The following is a 21,645-nucleotide window of genomic DNA, read 5'->3' as shown; positions in this document are numbered from 1 at the left end:
CAGATCGAATTGCGGTCGTGATGCACGATCATCTGAATTCAAGATCTTGGGCTCTAAGAACTGCAGATATTCAGGTCACGAAACATTATTAATTGTTAGCAGAAAGGGAAGTCAGATGGAGGGCTGTTACTTCAGTTCTTCCTTAGAAGCTTCTTTTTTAAGGCACATTCAGTGTGACAGAGAGGTAAGTCTATGTGATATTCTGCTCTTAGCTCTTGTGACGACCTGATGCCTGTTGTTATCTGAGGGCTGCAGGCAAGAGAGCAGGGAGGGCTTGACTTTTATTTCTGACCAGTGACACATTTGAGAATTAAGCAGGGCCTGAGGAATGGTGGGATCAGGAGATGAACTTTTCTTTCTCAGGATGATGATGATGAAAGTGAAGACTCCTCAGATGATGGCGACACCGAGGAAGAGAATGATAGTGAAGATGAGAAGAATGAAGAAGTGGATGAAGATTTTCGCAGTCAGCTGATTAATGTTCTTCAAGCAGGGAATGCATTGGTATGTTTTGAGTACCTACCTTGATACAGATACCAGGAGGTCTGGGGTGGTGAAAAATTATTAAAACCCCACGTTCTGTCTGAGCCTATGTGGTGATAACCTTAGCTGTCATCTTTACGTGGCATTTGATGCAGGAGGTCAGGAGCTTCAAAGACAGTAAGTCATTTTTTCTTTCATTTATTATCAGGGTGTCCTGAGCACTGTTGCTTCCTCAGTCTAGCCTGATAGCTTGCTTTCCTACCTGCAGTCAACGAGATGGATGGGAACTAAAGCTTTGAGATGCTATTATGTAGTGTCTGTTTTTGTGTCTCTGCAGAGCTGGGGCTGTTCTGGGCAGGTGAGGGTTAGGAGCTGTTTTTGAAGTACGTGAAGTGACACGTAGTTTTTGCATTCTAAAAAAACAAAAGGGAGAAGATGACAGTGATGAAGAACTGGATGATGAGGCTATGATGGCTCTCGACAAGAACATCTCAGCTCTCTTTGCAGAACAGCAGAAACGGATCCAAGCAAAGAAGGATGAGAAAGACAGGATACGGAAAGAGAAGATCCTGCGGAGGGATTTCAAGATTAAGGTGAGATAAGTATCCCAAGCAAAGAGCTTTGGCCTGCCAGCTTGCTTGCTGTAGCCTACTGAGTGCTATGAGCTACTTAATGCTAAATAGTCTGGACATTCATGTATGATGTAAGCTCATGGAGATTGGACTGGATTTTTCTGGATTGTACTGCACCTGATGCAGCAAGGTCATGGGCAGTGACTGGGGCTTCACATACTTACTCAAAAAAGAAAACAAGGTTGTGCTGTTTAAAAAATGAGCTGTGGGTTTGATTTGCTTGTCTGAAATGCTTGAGCTGGCTGGCTCTCTCCCTGCACTTACCCATAAGGAAGGTACCTGTCAGTTTTTGTAAACTGGACAAGCTTGATGTGCCTCAGTGTGATGCACATAAAATCCCTCCTGGTAACCTTGCAGCTTAAGTTTTTTCTTGACTTGTTATGCTAATAAAAATCAGGAGGGATGTGATTAACCCCCTCCTGGTTATTTTGTGTCTGTAATACTGACTGGAGGCCACCTGATGCCATCGTGGTATGGTACAAGGCAGTCAGGCATGCAGGAACAGCTCCAGCTGCTCATGTATGGAAACATCTGGTGTCACAGTAGCTAGGAGAAAGGCTGGTTTGTGTAGTGAGCCATTGGCTTTGCTGCTTTTCTATTCTGATGCTGTATGGTAAGAGTATGATTTTATGGTCATGCAGTGTCTGGAAGATGAAGGGGACTTATGGGTGTAAGAACTAACAGATCTGTGCCAAATTACAGTGACTTCAGGTCTGGCTGAGTGGTGGTGGCTCTCATAACTGCTGTTTTTAAGTGGTACCACTGCACAAAATAGGCTAGAGTTAACCAGCAGCTTTTAATCTTCAGTTTCAAACATTTAGTCTTCACATTATCATGTCCTAACATTAGAAATGATAGCAGGAAGTGTACAGATCTCAGCTGTAAATACAATTTTCTTCAGACATCTTCCAGCTGCCACTGCTCCAGTTTGAAGGAGCTGCTTTGGATAATCCATCCTCTGTTCCTATTTTACATTAGTTCTCACCTCAGTAACTGTGTTTTCAGGTGCTGGATCTGGTTGAAGTGTTCCTGAGTAAGCAACCAGAGAACCCCCTGGTGTTCGACATCATTGAGCCTCTGCTTCAAGTGATTGAACAGTGCATGAGCTCAGACGCAGACAAGCAGGAGGTTGATTTCCTCCAGAAAACAGCTCATATCTTCACGTAAGTGTCCTTAATCCTCTTGCTGTAGGTGAGGGCTTTTTCATGACACCAGTAGTATTAGATGAATCCCTGAAGTTTCTCTTTTTAAGAATGGAGACAATTGCTGTGTTTATCGATAATGTGGAATTAGGTTATTGTCATCACACACATGCACACACACACAAACACAAGAAAGCATTCAGCACCTGAGTTTTCTAGTCTAAGGGACTTCAAGCGTTAAACCAATTTGCAAGTGGAAACCTGCAGAACAAATATTTGCTATTGCAGGCACAGTACCATGTCTCTGAATATTTCCCCAGGCCTCTGAGCTCTGAGTTGAATGGTTCAACAACTCTCTGGGCTTACAGAGTTGCTGCTGTGGCTGGAACAGAACTCCCAAGAAATTATTACTAGTACAGGCAAAGTACAGATTGTCTCTGCTTACTGGCAGTGAGGAAGGATATAAACAAGACAGGCATAGTGCATGGTGTGTGTTGTGATGTGTGCCCTCTATACCCCACTCCCTGATGTTCTCAGCACTGCTCTGAAGTGCTGCTCTCTTCCCCTTTTGTGAAGTAGTTCTGCTGTAGCATGGTTTCTGGCTGCCAGTTTCACCTGGTGGAACTCTGGAAGAATGTTGACTCTGTTGCTCAAGTAGCTGCTTCAAGGTGGAGAGCAGTGATTCTGCTCACCCTTCTTGCCTCAGCAATGTGTGCTTCCTTTGCTGCCCAGAGCTAGCACCATTTTTTTGTTGTGTTATGCTAAGTCCAGTGATGAGAGTTCAGACATCTTTTCCCTAGAGCTCTTCTTGGAGGTAATGGCTTTGGGTTTGTGCTTAATGCTCTTTCAGGAACTCATTATGCCGAGCTAAGCAGTACTGCAAGAGAGTGGATGTCCTGCAAGATGATTTGCACACCTTTGTGGAGAGGCTTGTGAAAAAAGCTTGCAAGCACACTGATTCTTCAGTGGCTCTCTATTATTTCAGGTAAGTGTTAAAAAAGAGCTTCTGTACTGTGTTCTGTGGGCAGTGCTGTGATTGTGGCTGGTCTGTAAGCTGGCATAACGTTGCATATTACAACAGTTCAGAGAGCTATGAAGGCCGTGTGCCTGTATCTGAGTCTTACATGAGCACTAGTCAGTCAGCTTGGCACTGTGGAGCATTTTCAAACAGAGATGTCTATTTTTTGTTGATGATCTGCAATATAGCAGTTGTCATATACACCTTTGCTAATAGTGATGGAAAGCTCCCTTGAGGCTTTGTCAGAGAGTAATGAATTGTACGTGATTCAGCACAGGGATGAGTTTAATTTATGGTCTGTCTGCAATGATGATTCTGTAAATACTGTGGTTTCCTGTCTCCATGATAGCTCACTGAGGATTGTAATGATGCTGGCTTCTGTCTGTACATACCAGTATCTCCTTTGCCACTGAATGCAGTGAATTAGGATAAGCCAGATGTGTATCTGCTAGGAATTATAAGTAATCTTGCTGTTTCCTGGTGTAATGGTTCTCACTTGTAGGCTTTCTTGTAGCTTGCAGGTAAATTCAGGGAGACTTTCACACTCAGTACACAACTGTGTGTGTGGGTGCCACGTTGCATGGTTCACCCAGTGCCCTGGGACAGTGTTGGCCCTGCAGCCTGTGGCTGTGCAGGAGCCATGGTACGTCCTGGCTGTGTGCTGCATGGCTCCCTGCCAGCTTCTGCCAGAGCTAGTGCTGAGCAGAGCTGTTGTGTGCCTGCACACTTGATGCACATTCTCTAGAAGTGCAGGCTTTCTGCATGCCCTTTCTGATGATCTGCCTGAGCTTTCCAGGCACAGAGCAGCCTGGGCTCAGAGGGCTGCACTGTGGTGCTGACTGGGCTCTGGAAGCCTGAGCAAATACAGAAGCGCTAGTCAAAACTGGCAGCATGCAGCATGAGCTTGAGGAAACCAAGCTGGTAGTGGAGATATTTGTGATTGTGGTGACAGACAGTGAAATGATGCAGCCTCCTAAGATTTTCTTTAAATCTGCCAAGAGTGTGTTAAATTAGGAGAAGGGACCCTGTCAGCCTCTAATCCTCTGTTGGTAGAGAGCAAGCTGCCTGCATCACTTGCCCTCTGCCCTCAGGTGGCTGTGCAGTGACACTGGTAACTGCTATTGTCCTCTTTTTCATTTCTTTTAAGTGCCTCCTTATACCTGCTCAAAGTGTTGAGAGGAAATGTGTCAGATAAATCACCAGCTCCTCCTGTCCCTCTGTCAAAGAAGCAGACAAACACCATCCCACAGGCTTGTCAGGTAAGAGCAGCCTGCTGTCAAGGCAATGTTTTTACCAGTAAACTTGCATTACCTCATTTTGCTGAGAGGACATTGCTTATTCAGTCTCACTGTTTCTGCTGTCTGCAGATAGCTGTCTGTATGATTCCTTTTCCATGCCATAAAATGTCATGTTCTCCATTCCATTCTGTCTCACCCTCCTGTCTTTGCAGTTCCTGTTTGCCCGTGGCCACCAGGGGCTGCTGATGGACACTGGATCCATGTTAATTACCCAAAATGCTTGATGTGTATTTATTGCTATTCTGTCTGATGTGCTGGGTTTTGTTTTTGTTTTTTTTTTTTTTGTATTAACCTCTTTGCAGTCTGAGTTCTTTTTTGGGAGGGTGCTGAGGAGCAGGGGTGCATAGGACTGTGGTGGATGAGGGTGAACTCCTCTCTCCCTGAGATTTGGGCTGAGTAGTTTAAGTGAAAAAAGAGTAGAGCAACCCTGATTTTGGTGGTAGTTGGTTGCTGGAAGGCTCTTCACCTGGTTCTGCTTTGTGAGTGTATCAGCTGAGGAGCTTTACTGTCTGTTTCACTTTCACCTACTGAAATTTTACTCATTTTTGCTGAAAATCTGCTGAATGTTACAGGTCTCTGAATTTGGTGGCCCTGTATATTGGGCAGCCCCTTGCAGTCACCCCCACTAGAAATTAGGAAGGTTTTTCCAGCTAGCCTGCACTTGCCTCTGGATCTCTCAAATTGTGTGCAGGAATTAGAGCCTTAATTTTGTTAACGTTAGTGTGGGAGGAATACAAACAGGACTAGCTTATGTCAAGGGAGGGTCTGGAAATTACAGACAATGAGATATTATTAGTGGCTGAAAAGGCAGTCAATGTTTCTAAGGCTTTGTGAGAAACCAAGACTGCTAATCCAAGCAGCTCTTGTTCTGTGCTGGCCTTCCTGGAAAGAAAAACAAAGGAGGAGATCTATGGGAAACATAAACAACATACTTGATGGTGAGGCTAGGGTGAGACATGCTGCATCCTTGTGCAGCTTCATAGCAAAGACTATTATTCCTATGAGGAACAGAGCTGTAGTCTTGCTGTGCCAAGAGCACAGCCAGCAGTTAAAGTGAGTTGCTGGTTTTAGAGAACTGACACAGTTTGGTCTGTGTGATTCTACTGGTGCTGATGTTGTTTTGAGGCCAGGAAGGTCTCAAACAAGTGTGGTGTGTTTCCAATGAGCAGTGCTTTGTGAGGACATTCTGGAGCTTTTCAGTAATCAGCAAAGTGGAACTAGAGCAGACCATATGATGCAGTGGTCACATTGATGGAAAAGACTGTTAGTGCAAAAGAAATGTTTGATAACAATATCTGTGTGGGAAAGGATCCGTTTTCTCCTCTACAGTTATGTACATCAAATAATTACCAAGCATAGGCACTTCAGAGCCATCTTGCCTTGTTTGGTCTTGCTTGTGTTCAGCTGCAGTAGCAGTAGGGCCTCTGTACTGTTGTGAAGATCCCAGCTTTGATCCCCTTTCTTTCCCTGAGAATTGTGCCTCCTGGGCAGTGTGAGAACAGTCAGGAATGTCAGGATGTGGTGCTGCCCTCCTTGTTCGCCTGCATGCATGTTCGTTTAGATCCATGTTGCTTCTGCAGGTCTCATTTTCCTGCTGCCTGTCTGGCTTTCTTTTTCCCCACCAGAGGGAGATATTAGAGCATTACACGTGTCTGGAATTGGTGGTTCCCTGATTGGCACCAGGGCTTGTCTGCTGGGCACTGACAAATCCTGGGCAGAGCTGCTACATGGTATATTGACCTGCATCTACAGCTTCAGATGGCTGTACAGCTGAGAACTCATGTGTACAGCACAGCTGCTGCAGGATTGTCTGTGAACCTAATGTGAGCTATACATACTTGCCACAACCCCAGCAATACAGCCCTTGCATGAAACCACACTGCATCTAGTATAATTAATCTTATTAGGAAGCCGTGCTACACTTCACTAACATGGCCATACTGCTATTGGAACTTGGGACCTGCTTTGTTGTTTCTTCTTGGCAATATGTTCTATTCCATAGGCCTGTTTCAGATAAACTAGGAGCACTGAGCTATTGGAAAAATCAGCGTGCAATGGTTGATATGAATTGAATAGCAATGAATCACTCTTGTTTCAGGGGAAAATTTTTGTTCTGCTTTTTCCCTGTAGCTTTTGAGCACAGGCTGCTTGGATGTGGAGAGAGTGACTTTGATATATCAGCAAGCACTGACACAATTCTTGAGCAAACGAAACAGTGCCCTCACAAGCTCCATGTTTCTCGATCTCTTCACCCGCTTCCCGGTAAGTGCTGCTGCCTGTATGGGGCACTTCCTTTTCATGGCTCCAAAATACAGCTGTAAGTCTGGAGAAAGGAGAGAAACTTTTCCAGTTTGTTGTGGGCTGTTAAAATTGTTGCAGGGCTTCCTCAGATTTTCACCTTTTTCAACTCTGAATAGTGTGTGTTTTGATACCAGTGCTGCGGATTGGGATACAGCATGGAGAATGTAGGGGAATAAAAGGCTGCTCATTAAAGAGAAGATCTAATTTTCTGCCAGTATTCAAGACCACGTGGATAAGCAGTGCTTGCACAAAGGCAGAAGGGGCCAGCTTGTTTAAACAGCTCCTGTCCATGTTTCTAGAGCTCGTGGATTCCATACAGCTGTTCCTTGCAGAAATGACTTTTTAAATCTTTAAGCTCATCCCTTTTATAAAACGAAAGCAATGATTTACGTGGATACTGGCTTTTTTAAAGCTGGGTTTTACCCACTTGCTAGAGCTATCTGTTCTTTCAGTAGTCTTCTTGCCCCCTTATGGAAGCTGCTTTAGGTGGTGTGGATGAAATGACCACCTGCACAAGGTTTTAGTGAACTTTACAGCAGATTGCTGTTTCTGTTTCTTCCAGTGCCTGATAGATGGCATTGGAAATCTGCCAGTAAGGTATTTGCAATCCACATGCTTTCTCATTTCTTGTGTCTGGATTCTTTCTCCCCGTGGAGTTGGAAGGATTTTGTATAGAAACTAGAAATTGTTGAATTAGGCCAGAAAAGAGATTCAGCAGGCTTTGCTGACATGAAACCCTGCCCTGGAAATGTTGTTTTGACCATGAATTGTTGCAGGGTGTGATTTTAAGATAATATATCTCCAGAGATGCTGTCCTCCTGACAGCTGTTTCTGGCCCTTTAGTGCATGGAATGGGACCTTTTCCCAGCTCTAACTTTCTCTAGTCTAACTCAGCATGTTTTCCTTTGCCTGTGAAGCTCTTCCTCTGCATGAAATGAACTGCCTACAGAAAATATCAGGGGGGTAGAGACTTAAATCAAGAATCAGGCATTTTCCTGATCCTTTCCAAGTAAAAAGTTTTGCTGCTGATTTTGTTGTGATCAAAATTTTACAGGGCTGCTGTGAACAAAGTTGTTGATTTTCAAATAAGATGTTGCTGATCTCTGGAGATCTTTCTTGCGGAATTTTCTTCTTGCCCAAGATAATAAGATAAAGAAAGACTCGATCTCTTATTGTTACAGATCATGTGCAAGCCATTAATAGACATCCTTGTGAAGTCTATCACAGCAGGAGCCAGGGAACATCAGCAGGTAAGAAGGAAAGCAAACAAACAAAGCTGTATTAAACAGTCAATCAGAGAAGTCACTTCAGCACGGCAATTCAGATGGTGCTTAATATGCTTATTGCTGCCTTTAGGGCTGCCCAATTTGGAGAATTGGCAGATACTGCCTTGCTGCTTCAGGTGTGTGTCTGAAGTTGTGGAAGTGGCTGATGTATCACAGTCACAGAGTTTCTTTGGTAGTGTTTCCTTTAGGAGCTGCCACCTCCAGGGTTGAGGGCTGTTTGCCATAGATCTTGGCTTCAGTCACTTACTTCTTGGTTACTTTCTTTCTTACTGGTGAGATGTTCCTGTGTAACACAGCCTGTTATAATCCTTGCCTCCCAATGGTAACTCCAGGTTAGCTTTCTGAGTCTTGTTCTACACATTGCCAGCAGTCCTGCATTTACAGCCCAAACCATTGTGTGATTCTATGATTTCCAGGCCACGTGCTTCTCTTTCTGCTTTGAAACCACTTGTATTATAGATCTGATTTTGATGGTTGATTGCACATGTGTAAGCTAATGTAAAATTAGTGGAACCTTATTGATAAAACACTGCAGGATGACTGTACAGCTTACTGTTACGTGAGTGGGGAATGAGGTCTGGCTGGGTTTGCACTGCAGTGTGAACTGCAATGGGGGTATCTTCCACACAGTTAATAACCAAAACCCCTTTAGGCCAGTAGCACTGTGTCTCAAACTTTCCCACCCTCTGGCTGTAACGTGCATCTGTCCCCTGCAGAAGTGCATTGACCTTTCTGATTCATAAATAGCTGTTTTGTTGTTTCTGATCACTGGAAGGAACGTGAAAGTCTAGGTATGTGTTTACTTTAAGGCTGCTTTACCCAACAGGAATGGCTGTGATTTAAAAACAACAACAACAGAAGAGAATTAAGCTATTAGTAGTCTCTCAGTGTGTAGGAGTAAGGATGTGTTACACACGTGACAGCTAAATTAATTATAAGGTGTGTACTTGATCCTATCCTCAGGAGACCAGAACAACATCCCATGCAGACAACTTGATTTGCATGGGTATCTTTGCTTCCCCAGGGGGAGTAGCACTGTCCTTTTTTCAGGGCCTCCACAGTTATCTGAACATGTTTTGTTTGCAGAGCCAGTTTATCTGTGGGTGGGAAAAGGGGAGGACGTGCAGTGTGCTGTGTGTGGGAGAGTAAATAGAGAACACACGTACACTGCTGTTAAAACAAAGGCAACGTGGAGAGTAAGCTATGCAAATACATACTTTGGCATTTGGAGTTGCAGCTTCACCTTTTCGCAGACTGCTTCATTTTCAGCTCTGTTTTCACCTCATCAAATGTCGAATTTGCCAGGTTTTCAGTGAAATTTTTCCCACTGATTCTCAATGGAGATTCTTTATTCTCAGTGCTTTGGTGATGGCTGATGGGATAACAAAGGGGAAAAGCTAGGTGGGCGTATGTGGCAAGGTGATGTTGTCAGTAAAGCAGGGACACAACTTCTCTGCAGGCTGAGCAGCTCCTGGCAGCCTTTGGGCTCACCTACCAAAAGGGCTGTCCTGTCTCAGAGTCTCAGAGACAACAAAGGTCTTCTGATAGAATCATAGAATCATAGAATCACCAAGGTTGGAAAAGACCTAAAAGATCACCCAGTCCAACCGTTCACCTATTCCCAATAGCTCCCACTAAACCATGTCCCTCAACACAACATCCAGCCTTTCCTTGAACACCCCCAGGATCGGTGACTCCACCATCTCCCCTGGGCAGTCCATTCCAGATGCCCTGACTTGGGCCAGCCCCAATGCTCCAGAGCTAAGCGTAGCAGTGAATATGGTCTCTAATCAATAAACTAACATAGTGCCAGAGATGTGAGGCATGATTCCTTTCCTAACACTCCAGTTATAATAGTGCTGATTGTTCTGGCTGTGTCTGCAGTATCTATGAACAGCTTATCCCACTGAGAGATGATTTCTTAGCTCAGCAGATCCCTTTGGCAGGGAGTCTCAGGGCCATGCTGTGTCTGGGAAGGTGGGGGGTCTTGTCAAAAATGAACCCTGGGGCTCTGGCCCAGCAGGACTTCTGGCTGCTCTCAGCTGGCCTGGGAGAGGCTCTTCCCAAGGGGGTAGAAGAAGTCTTTGGGCTGAGTTTTTAGGTAGTTTTGAGTGAAAGTAAAAGGCGTTAATGGGGAGGATGTAAGGGAGGAGTGTTCCTTCTTACATCACCTTATTCCATCACCCTGAAAAGCTGAATTTGGGAGAGTAGCATTTATGCCGTCAGATCACAAGGTTGTACTGAGAATGATTTGAGTGAAAACTTACCTTTCCTGGGATGAGGACTGCTGACTGTAGCTGATGATCTGGACAACTGGCTCTTGCTTTGATGTAACCTTTGTGAGCGTTCTGTCTGCCTCTGAAACCCAGAGAACATGGAGCAGTGCTGTGTCTGTAATGGCTGAGTGCTGATACTTAGCAGACAGGAGGTAAGTGCTGTTTGGGAGCTGCATGGCTCATCTCAGTGCAAAGCTTAGCAGGAAAAAAACCGAAGATTTAAAAGAAGTATTTTAGGTATTATGTCTGACAGTGTCATCCTTCTTTTGCCACCATTCCTACGTGCCTAAAGCAGCTGTAAGGTTTTTCACCTCCATGGTGAAGTGATTTGTGAGATGAAACAAGCAGCAGTCTGGGGGCTGAGGGCTCTTAAGACAGTTGTAAGGCTGGCTCGCAGTGGCTGGGTAGGTAGGTTGGCTTTTCCAGCAGTAAGCTCAACCTGTATAACAAGTTTTAAAATGGAATAGTAAATTTGCAGTGGTCCAACTGAGACTGAGCTTGAAACTGAAGCTTGTGTGTGTAGCCAAGTTCTGTTCTGTGATGTTATCCCTGAAGTGGGGATGCCTGCAAGAGACGCCAGTACAGCAGCTTTCCTGGAAAAGAACTGGAGACATTGATGTTGTTTGTGGTTGGGAGGAGTGGGCCTTGGTTGTCTGAGAAGGGGATTTCATCTCACCCCGAATTCCTTTGGGTCCTGTTTAAACCCACACATAGAGAGACCCGAGGTGGATATCTGTGTGGCTGCAGATGTGCACCATGAGCTTGTTTCAGGCAGTTCTTGCATCTGAGCCGGACCTCTCACCTCCATGCTGGCTGCAGGACACCATGAGGCACATTGGCTCTGGCAGCTGCTGCTGTGGCTGCTCAGTGTTACCTGCTGGCTTGTCTGCTTTTTAAAATTCTTCATTTCTTTAAGTGTGGAGCTGAAGAAGGGCTGCTGTCCCAAAGGTGCCTGTGTGCAAGTTAAAATGCTTCAGGCTTTTCAGAGATGAATGCACGAGTTTGGATGTCATTCATTTATTTAACTGGGAAATCTTGTGGGTTTCGCTGTGTTTATTTTAACACTACAGCAGCAGTCTGGACCTTTTCCTATGCTTGTGTTGATGTTTGTTTTCCCATGTTGAAGTGAAACCAACCTATAACTTTAAGCTGCACCATCTCAGAGTAAGGCCTGCTGCACATCAGGGATGTGTTGTTTCACTGTTGTCTACTGTAGAAAAAGAGTGAATAGAAATTGTATGAAAGAACTAGATTTTAAGCAGTCACCGTGAAGCATTTCAAGGAGACCTTCAGTGTGTGCAAAAAATGCTTTGTATTAAAGAAATGAAGAAGGAAGGTGTTAAAGAACACCTAAAGAAGGTGTTAAAGCATTTTGGGGTAGTCCAATCCAGCCTGTTGGGTGCAGTTCTGAGGACTGAGGTTCAGAAGATCAGTCTCACTAATTAGTACCATATACTTGAGCAGCAGCAATGTCCCTGCTGGTAGGATGATGATAGCAGTGTACATGTCACAATCTTTCTGCATGCAGGCAGGTTTCATAGCTTTCTCTTACTTAAGTATAAGCATCATCTGATTAAATGCAGCTGACGTTTCTAGAATCCCTTACCTGCATGTATGTCTGCATACACACATGCCCTCTAAATAGCTTAGATACAAATGGCATCTAGGGATATTTTCATTCAGTGATAAGACTAGTATGGGAAAAGGACAAGTCATCAGAAGCAGAGTTTGTGTTACACCTTTGAGCTGATCTGGTGCTGATGAGTTTTGTTAAGCTCCTGGCACAGCTGATCTGTCGGCAGTGCAGTGCATTGCAGTCAGCCAAGCAAAACGTGTGCAGTGCTAACAGGTGGGAGAGGCTTGTGCTGCTTTGGTGGCTGAGCTGTTGCTGTCCATCTCGTGTCTTCCTCAAGCACTGAACACATTCTCCCAAGTTCTTTGTGGGGGGAAAAAAAAAAGTGCATTACTTCCTCCTTTCTTAATGCATTTCTTTCTTATTTCTGCCATTGTTTCCAGAAGACCTTGACCTCCAAATTACTGCTTTGTGCTTTGTTTCAGTGGGTGCAGTGTTGCTTTTTAGGTATGTACAGAGGCATATTTTTTGGCTTGTGCTGATAGAGTGTAAACCAGAGATGAAGTTGTGTTGATTTTAATGATTATTGCATGACTCAGCTGCATACCAGAACCCTCCTGAGCCTTAGGTGAGGAATGTCTTCCTGGTTTATTTTAAGTAGCATCAGTATGTGGAGCATAGCTACAGTAACATCTGGTTCTGTAACTGAGGAGGGTTCTTGAGGCGTCCCTCTGATGCTGTTTCAAACCCCTTGGCAGTGCATTTTAATTATTGTGCCCCCCTCCAGTTTCATACGTGCTGGTACTGCCAGAGAAGTGGGTGAGTGGGTGAACTAATGCTTCTTGACTATTACTGTACTCTGTTGGTCTGAAGGTCAGGTGAGGAAGGAAAACATGCAGCAGGTTGTGCTGCGGTCCCCAGGCTTACTGCTGCTGGAGGCTTCTGCAGGAGAGCACATACTGCAAGTGCCAGCTCTGAGCTGGGCAGCACAGCATGTCTGGAAGCCTGGAGCAAGCATGATTTTCCCTGAAAAAGTACTTGTTCACCACCAGCACGCTGCTGTGGAAAGCACTGCTCCCAACAGAGCCTTTACTGCCCACTGAGGTAGGAAAGCCTATTCCTTTTCTCCTTAGGGGATCATAACTACTTGAAATGTAGTGTGATTTTCTGAGTCTGAACCCAGTAGATTCACCATGAGACGTCCTGCTCTGCTCACAGCACACTGTCATCGTTATGGTTCTATTTTATAGAGTTCTGGGCTCCTTGACAGCATCTCTGTGGATCTTTCTGTGTTAGATAGCTGCTGCACTCTGGGGGTGTTCTCTCATTGCAGTCCGTTGAAATACTGACAGCACTTTGCAAGGACACGCACACCTCCCTGCTGCTCCTCAACCAAGTTAAAATAGAACATTGGTCTTGGGCAGAGAGCTGAGGTGTCTTATTGGTATTTAAACTGGTGGTAATCTCTGTAGGGAAACCTTCCTTTAAGGGTTGGCTCTTCAGTTGTTGTGTTTAATTATATTTAGTGGCTTTGTGTATCAGCTGCTGCGCGAAGGACTCTTAAGAGCAAGTAGCTCAGCACAAGCTCCACGTCTCAGCTTCAATGGCCGATGAAAATTAATATGATCACAACCAGTTTGGGAATTAAGAAGGATGGGTGAAACATCTTCTGCTACCAGGAGTGAAAGGTTGTGCCTCTTTTCATTTAGACCTGCCTGCATCTGTAACATTTTCTTAGGGTTTAGGCAGACGAATTGGTACCTGTCCCTTGCTGTGTTCCTTGGGAAAGGGAGTATATGTTTCAAAACAATTACTAAAAGCCTTTGTAATTATTTTTGCATTGTGGTCACGCATAAGTTTGAATAAATGCCTGTCATATTATTTACTTTTAGAGCTATATTGATTGAGGATGTTGCAGTAGCTGGGAACATAATGATGCTGTATTTGTCCATCAGGCAAGTTTCTCTTCTGTGATCTGGCCAGAGCTTTGCAAAGCTGATGTAAGTGCAGAGCTGTCACAAAACTAATAACTGTCATTTTAGTGAGTGTGGAGATGAGAATGGGTACTGAGATAGAGTTCAAAATGTCATCTGTTGTGATACGGATTCATTAATATTTCAAAATGTGTTTTTATAAAGCAGGCTGTGACAAGGAACCCTTTAAGATCTGTCTAATGGGGAATGTATTTTGGGTAAGTTGCTAATTAATCTTGGTGCTTTGGCAGTCTCCCCAAAGGGATCAAACATACATAGACATAATTCTCAGAAGTGAAGCAATTCTGTGCCAGAGCTGCCATCACCAGAAGAGTAAAATATGATCTCAAAGTCCTGCCAAGGAGGTCTTGGCTGATGGCAGTTATCCTTCTGAACACTTTATGTTCTGTATAAATATCTAAGTTAAAAAGTAATTAAACTTTAATACAGCAAGAACAGTAAAAGCACTGTGAAGCGTCAGAAGCCAGCACCCCTCTGCGTGTGTGTGTGGAAGCATTCCTTGTGCTGTGATAAAAGAACGGATCGCTGCATGAACGCGCTGCGCCTTGCCTGCGTGCTCACGGGTAGTGCCCAGCAGGTGGTACAGCAAAGATTTGTTACGGAATATTTTGCATATGCTATTGCTAATAACGAAGCAAAATAAACCTCCCCAGCTCGGTACCAGCACTCTCTACCTCCTTTACAACAGAAGTGAGAACCGCTGCTGATTCAAGCTGAGTAAGGGCCATAATGGGGAGGTAGAGATAGAAGGTGGTGAGGCACTGGAACAGGCTGCCCAAGGAGGCTGTGGATGCCCCATCCCTGGAGGCATTCAAGGCCAGGCTGGATGTGGCTCTGGGCAGCCTGGTTTGGTGGTTGGCGACCCTGCACATAGCAGAGGGTTGGAACTGGATGAGCACTGTGCTCCTTTTCAACCCAGGCCATTCTATGATTCTCAAAGCAGTCCCATCCCCTGTGCTGTGTGCTTGGTAAGGGGGCTCGTCTTGGGGTCACATTGAGGTGAGATTCAGGGGGCTAAACTACCTATAGGCAGTGATAACTTCTTATGCCGTACACTATTACAGCAGCCGTTGTCTTCCTCTGCCTAGTATACACTGCTTCTTTAATGACCTTTTTGTAAGAGAAGTAATTTGCAGCTGGAAAATGTGTGTCAAACTGACGTGCTTTGGCTCCAGTCAGCGTCTTGCTCATGTTCCTGTTTTTGTTTGATGTAAGGAGATGGTCAAGGAGATCCTCTGTTTTGCAAGGTAAAGTTGAAGCAGGGGTGGTCTCTTTCTGAGCTGTCTGATGGTGGGCCAGCAAAGCTCCATGACATGTACTGACTAGGTATGTAAACTGTCCTTCTGAAGTCCAGGGAGGAACAGTTGAATGTTTAAGTGCTTTGCTGGGTCAGGGCCAGAGTGCTTTACATTTTCCTACCAAGATTTTTAGTCCTTAAACCTTTAGGATGATGTGGATGTGGATTGTTGTATACCAGCATTTCATTTTTGAGAGAATCTCCTGCTTTGGGAGAGCTCAGAGAAACTGGCCTTGGGGTATGTTGACAGCATCTATAAATAGTCTTAGATGTTCTTTGGAAATGTGTCTGATGCCATAGTAAAATGTAGCAATTAGTGGCTTTATAAGCCATGTTTCTCTCTCCCTTTCCTCTAATTTGTATGAGATGGTTGAACATTTTAAAAGAGCAGTTTAAATGTTTCAGGTCCTCCTGACTGCATTTAGGCTGAGTGCTTGAAATCCCATGGTGAGAACTTTGTGTGCCCATGTTGTGTTGCATTTGGACAGGACCTTGTCACCGAGTCACAGTGTCTCCTTGGGACATCAGGTGTGCTGTCCACTGTTGATATTTGTTCATTTCTTCCTGCTCTCTTAGCGTCCAAGTCTTTATCTTCCATCACACTGAGTGCAGGGCAAACAGCAAGAAGCTCCTGCTTACCTCCTTATTGTGATTCTGAGGATATAGCCTGCGTATTTTACTCACCGCTGTTCAGCTGATGGTATTGATGATCATGGAGCCAATCCCAAGGAACAGAGGAAATATACTTCCAGTAAGTTGCTAGGAAGAGATCAGAAAATGATCAGGCCACACATAGTTTAGTTGGGACTGCAGACATGGTGAAGCTGCCAAGGTTGGGACTGATGGGCAGCATTGACAGCCCTGTGACTTGGATGGACTACTGAGTTAGATCTGCAGTGATTTTCCAGGACAGAGAGATTTCCTGGCCCACTAACTAAACCTGCCATCAGACACTTGGGGAGTTGATAGTTTCTTAAAAGATGTGCATGTGAGAGTAAACCATGCAGAAGTGCTTTGTGCTCAGCCTGACAAACATAGTCCCTCCAACAAGGTGATGAATAGACACTAGTGCAGAGCAAATGGGAAGAGTTTGCTAAGAGGGGCATTGCCAGGTATTTAATAACTATTCAGTAACAGAAACAGGGAAGAAATGTCTTTGGTTCTGATGAAGCTGGTGGTCATACCCATCCTGTGGGCTGGAGTTGTGTTCATGATGCAAAATGTTTAAGCTCAAGCTGGAGTCTTGATTTGTTGAAGTTTTGGAATATCTTCACTGCTGTATTCTCAGTGGGCTATTGGATAATGGTTTGGAAAAACACAGTAGGGTTGGGTGCTTTGTTGCCAGGTGGACAAAGATTAAGACTCCTGCAGTGCAAAATTAAGTGCCAACCTGGGCAGTCTTCAGTGACAGTGGTGCACTTCTGAGCTCCTATAGAAAGCAGGGGTTTCTCCTTTCCCTTGGATGGAAGTGTTGGGGAGGACAGCCAGGATCAAGGAAGAAGACAGTGTCCAGAACAATGATTTTGCAAGGGATATTGTGAACCATAGCACTGGTTTTTATTGAGCCTCATAGTGGCTCTGTGAGAATCTTTGCTTTCATTTCTTTATCAAAGGGCATGTGTTGCTGTGTTGCTGGCTGTGTGGAGCCAAGAGCTTGTGGAAGCAGAATGGAAATGCTCCAAAATGAACACAGCCATTCTAGGAACCAAGTTATTATTATTTTTTTTAATTGTGATTTTGCTCTTAAATTGGGAGAAAAGTGTATTTAGGAGTGGAGAGGGCAATACATTTATTTCCTGATTATTAAATTATTATTACATGTATTTTTTACTTTTTATTTTTGAATTGTGGGAAGGGAGATGCTTAGATTATTGGACTGCACAGGATCCATTGCTGTTCCTTTCTCTCAGTACATCCTATGGTACCAATATTGCTCAATGAAGTCACAGATCCTGTCATTGAGCGTTGCAAAAAGAGCAAGAAAACCTCAGTGCTTGTGGATGCTAATCAGCATTCTGCTGCTCATTTATCTTGTGTTCTCATGCAGCTTACTTAATTATGGCATCTTTTTACTTTTCATGAATTTAGGATAATAGGATATTATCCTAAATTTTTTTTTTTTTTGGTGTTTTTTTTTGGAGGGCAACATTAAGAGTGATTGGCCCTTCTGATGTAGTAAGTGGCTCCCCCAGGGAGGCATGAATCTGTGTTCCCCACAGCAGCAGACCAATATATGGATTGCTCCATATGGATCCCTCTGTCCTGTTGGCCTCTGGTGAAAGAAGAGCACGGGTAAATAATGTCTTGCCCAACCCTGGATATTCACTGGCTGTATCTTTGCTGTGTGTGACACTTTCCAAGCCAGTAACTAATGCCTTCAGCCAGGCCTGGCTCAAGAACACGGTGTTACAGTGGATATTCTTTGTTTTGAATGCCTCAGTGTGCTGCAGGACCTTCATCTCCATCAGAATTCCTGCTGTGGAGCCTGGTATTTAGAGGGCAGAGAGCCTCTGAGAAACTGCAGCGCCAGATTTTTTCCCCACATGTACTGCCTTTAAAATCCAGTATCACTTCTGTCACTTGCTCACGCTGGATCATGATGAAGGTAGGAGGGAGCTTTTATTGTGTTTTTCTCCTGTCCTGGCTGCCAGCAATATGGTAACAAAGAGAGCAGCAGTGCTTGGGTGCAGGGCACAAACGTCGTGTTCCAACCCTTGTCCCGAGCAGGCACTCAGAAATGAGTTCCTCTGGTTGGGAAATGGAAGGTGAGGGTTTTAGGCTGACACGAACATCCTGAGCACTGATTGCAGAGGGACCAAGCATGGAAAAAATCCACTTCTGTTGATTTGAAGAATCCTTTGTTGAATGAAAGAGTGAAATTTTAGGGCATAAAGAAACCCATGTGTCTGTGGGTGCTGTGTGTATGGCCAGCTCTGCAGGAAGGCTGCTCCAGTGCTGGGAATGCTACTCCATGTTTTCTGCTGGCTCTAAGCACACTTGAACAAACTAACCCAGTGTGTGACTGTCAGTGATAGTAATGACTGCTTTTACCTGTAGGGCTGAGGCTGACATAACTGCAGTGGAGGTGCAGCTGTATTATATAAAGGCAGTTTACATGGGGTGAAGCTCATTCCATGTTTTCAGCCAGATTGAGTGGTGGTGGCAATTTAAAATGCTTGTGTCTCAGAATAGCTGTTTTCATGTTGTGGAGGAGGAGGAGATACCAGCATAGCTAATGTGAAAAGACTTTTCCGTGGTGCAGACAAGTGCTCAGCAGCAGTGGAATGAAGTTAGCAGCTCATCTGATCGATGTGTCAGAGCCTGGGGAATAGGCAGGGAGTTGGATGGACTTCTTAGCTTCTCATTTCTGCTGCTTAAAGCAGCATGCCTGAGTCATGGGTGAAGAAGTGCATGTTACTGGTTAAGAGTTACTGGTGTTGAGCTGCTCTTGTGGAGGTGAGAGACCCAATTCTCCTTCTGAGGAAGGGTCTCAATGTTCTGCCTAGCAGGTGATGAGCAGCTGCTTGATTCCTCTGCCATTTTCTGCTTCTCCTTGAGCTTAAGCTGTCGAGAGTGACTGGAAAGTTGTCCTGCATGGAATGAGAGGGGCCATATTCTCCAGCAATTTCAGAGGGAACACCAAACCTCATGTTTGCAAACTAGCATCTAGCTTCTGTAGAAACTAGCTAGAGAGAAGGATGCTGGCTATTTCAAGGGTTTGGAAATAAAAGTTAATTTTAAAAATAACCAAACCAAAGCTCACTGAAAACTTCTTGCACTCAAGAAGCCCTAAACAGATAACCTTCATCTGGCAAATGAGCAGAATGTGTCTCAAATGTGACAATTATTTTAAGATGTGCTAATGGGCAGACCGTTGTGAGCTATTTAAAGGCTCCTAGATGGAAAGCTGCCTGCTGTTTCTGTGGAAGGTTAATTCTGTACTATGGGGGAGGAAGAGGTACCATCTACTCTGCATGAAGCTGGTTTGCAGTGCAGAGAAAACTCTAAAACTCTGCAATCCGAAATCTAGCTTGATGAGCTGGGATGTTTGGTGGGAGTATGCTGACTAAGATTGCCTTTCTCATCCGAGGTTGTAAAATATGATTTAGATGCCACCTCAAATGCATTACATATCATAATTAACCATCCTTGCAGAGTTTTTCTCATCTATTTGCCGCAGGAACTTAATTTAAACTGTAATAAACCATTTGTTATGTTCACTTTTTGGCAAGGAGAATTTAGTTCTGAAGCCTGTAACATTCCAACTGGCTGATGCTGGGGAGGGCAGGCTGCGCTCAGAGGGTTTGGGAGCAGGGCTGGAGGGTTCTGGTCATGCTTACCTCTGTTTGTGGTTCTGCCATGGCCGTTCCTGGAAGCAGGAGGGTTGGGAAGGGCCTGGTGGGCTGATCCTGTGCCTGCCAAGCAGGATCCTGCTCACGTTCCTGCTGTCTCAGACATTATTGGACCTCAGCAAGGATGGCTAAATGTCTTGAAAGAGCTGATCGATCAGTCTGAGGACACTGGCTTGTAGCAGGGAATATTGAATTCGGCTCCTGAGTTGGGTGATGGTGCAGGATAGGTTTTCATGGTCTTTCTGGGCCAGCTTGAGCTCTGTCCCTTTCATCCCAGGAGGGACTCTGTGTTCCGCTGTGAAGCCTTTGCACAGCTGCTCATGGGAAGGCACCACTTTTATGTGCATTGTTTCAGCAATGCTGGGACAGTTAAAAATTAACGTTTGCTTTCAGAATCAGTCCTTGTTCACCACAGCCAGGGCTTTGCCTCATCTCTGCCTCCCTTTGAAACTGAGACACCCATGGAACATGTCTGCATGCGCTGTATGCAGAGTGCTGCGCTAATAGAGGAAAACCAATTGGGCAAATGTTCTTCAGATGTCTCTGGTTTTCACTTTTTAATGCCTGAAGCCTTTGTATGTTTTAAGTAAATGGTTGGCATTTGATGCTTCTTCTGTGCAAATGTGGCTTCATGCTCTTGAGGGATAATTATTTTGTTTGTCCTTAGGAAAAGAGTCCCTTCTATTTTTCTTCCTCCTCTTTTAGCCTCCCCCAGAGAATTTGCAGTTTGATCCCTGCGAGGTCTGCAGGTTGTGTGAAAGGCCTGCTGTTAAATACAGCCGTGCAACTCCTGGCCAAGACTCCCTTGCTCACAGTGTTGAAGGGCTCAGTGGGTTGGTTATCTGAATCTCATAATTCTGATTACAACGTGTGAAGGTACGACAGGGAGCTTGTAGCATACACTGAACTGCTGCTGCTGTACTGCCTGCTGTGCTCTTGCTGTACAGAGCAAGGAGCCCTGTGTTCTTCAGCCTTCTTCTCCCTTCACTCGCAATTTGCCCTTTTGAGTAAGCATCTGGGGTGTCCCTGATTTGGACTCTGCCTACCAAACTGTTAACAAGCAGAACTGTAGCTGACAGGCTCAGAAATGGTCAAATCAAAGAACAAATGGCAGAGCAATGGAAAGCAAGCTCTTTCAAAGCTGAAGACCGTTCCCTTGGAGTTATTCTCTCCATCCCACGCCCAATGAAAGCATAAAAATAGAGTGTTGGAACTGTGGGAGTAGAAATGGGGATAGATTAGCGCTTGCTTTGTGGCTTTGCATGCTGTTAGTTTTCTTTTTACAAAAGCTTTGACAGTAATTGAAAGAGACATCCACCATGGTGCTCTGGATGCACTGCCCTATCGTAATAAAGGACAAGTTATTCTCTTAGAGTCTATAGGCCTGTTAGCTGGACCTTGCTGTGCTTTATTATTGCTGTTGTTGGTTTTTAACATGTAACAAATTGCAGGTAGCTGAGAAATGGATTTCATGGTTGGGGTATTTCTTAAAATGCTTGTTTAGAATTTCCCATTTCTTGGTGCACGTTCTTTTACCCTGGTAGGATCAGTCAGGAATGCAGTGTATCCATGTGGCTGTGGTCTCAGAGGCCTTGGGAAGCACAATTATTTTTGGCCACGTCCGTATGGTTGTAGAATGGTCTCAATGCTGAGGCTTACATGCTGGGAGCTGCTGCTTTGTAATGTATTCTTGCACTGCATCAGATGTGCTGGCAGGTCAGGTAATGCTGCTGTGTGCATGCCAGAGGCACCAGTGCCCTGGAGGTGTGACACCATCTGTGTATTTTTGTCTCCTTGTCTCCCAGGAAGCTCTTGATGCTCCTTCAGTCCTAAGAATAGGTTTTGAGTCGCACAAAATTGTCCTTTTCTAGGGTTCTTTGTCTGTGTGTATTTATATTTTCTTTATATGTATAAAAAGAGAAAAGGAAGCACTTGCTGCATGTGCAAAAGAAGCACTGGCGGCATGCTTCGTACCAATAAGATGGATGTTTGC

General features: G+C 44.6%; 1 protein-coding gene across 1 annotated transcript in view; it reads left to right on the top strand.

Moving 5' to 3' along the window:
• Positions 1–21,645, top strand: part of MYBBP1A (MYB binding protein 1a) — a 49,766-nt gene that overhangs the window by 12,436 nt on the left and 15,685 nt on the right. The window contains exons 17-23 of the mRNA XM_042830164.1: positions 364–504; positions 912–1,076; positions 2,121–2,278; positions 3,108–3,242; positions 4,423–4,534; positions 6,704–6,835; positions 8,056–8,124. Of these exons, the coding sequence (XP_042686098.1) occupies positions 364–504; positions 912–1,076; positions 2,121–2,278; positions 3,108–3,242; positions 4,423–4,534; positions 6,704–6,835; positions 8,056–8,124 (912 nt within the window). The remainder of the gene's footprint in view (positions 1–363; positions 505–911; positions 1,077–2,120; positions 2,279–3,107; positions 3,243–4,422; positions 4,535–6,703; positions 6,836–8,055; positions 8,125–21,645) is intronic.

Source organism: Centrocercus urophasianus, unplaced genomic scaffold, assembly GCF_019232065.1.
Source record: "Centrocercus urophasianus isolate 14NV4802_14NV808 unplaced genomic scaffold, USGS_Curo_1.0 seq_33, whole genome shotgun sequence".
Taxonomy (NCBI): Eukaryota; Metazoa; Chordata; class Aves; order Galliformes; family Phasianidae; genus Centrocercus; species Centrocercus urophasianus.
Note: the sequence above shows the minus strand (reverse complement) of the source record. Positions and strands in the feature narration are given on the sequence as shown.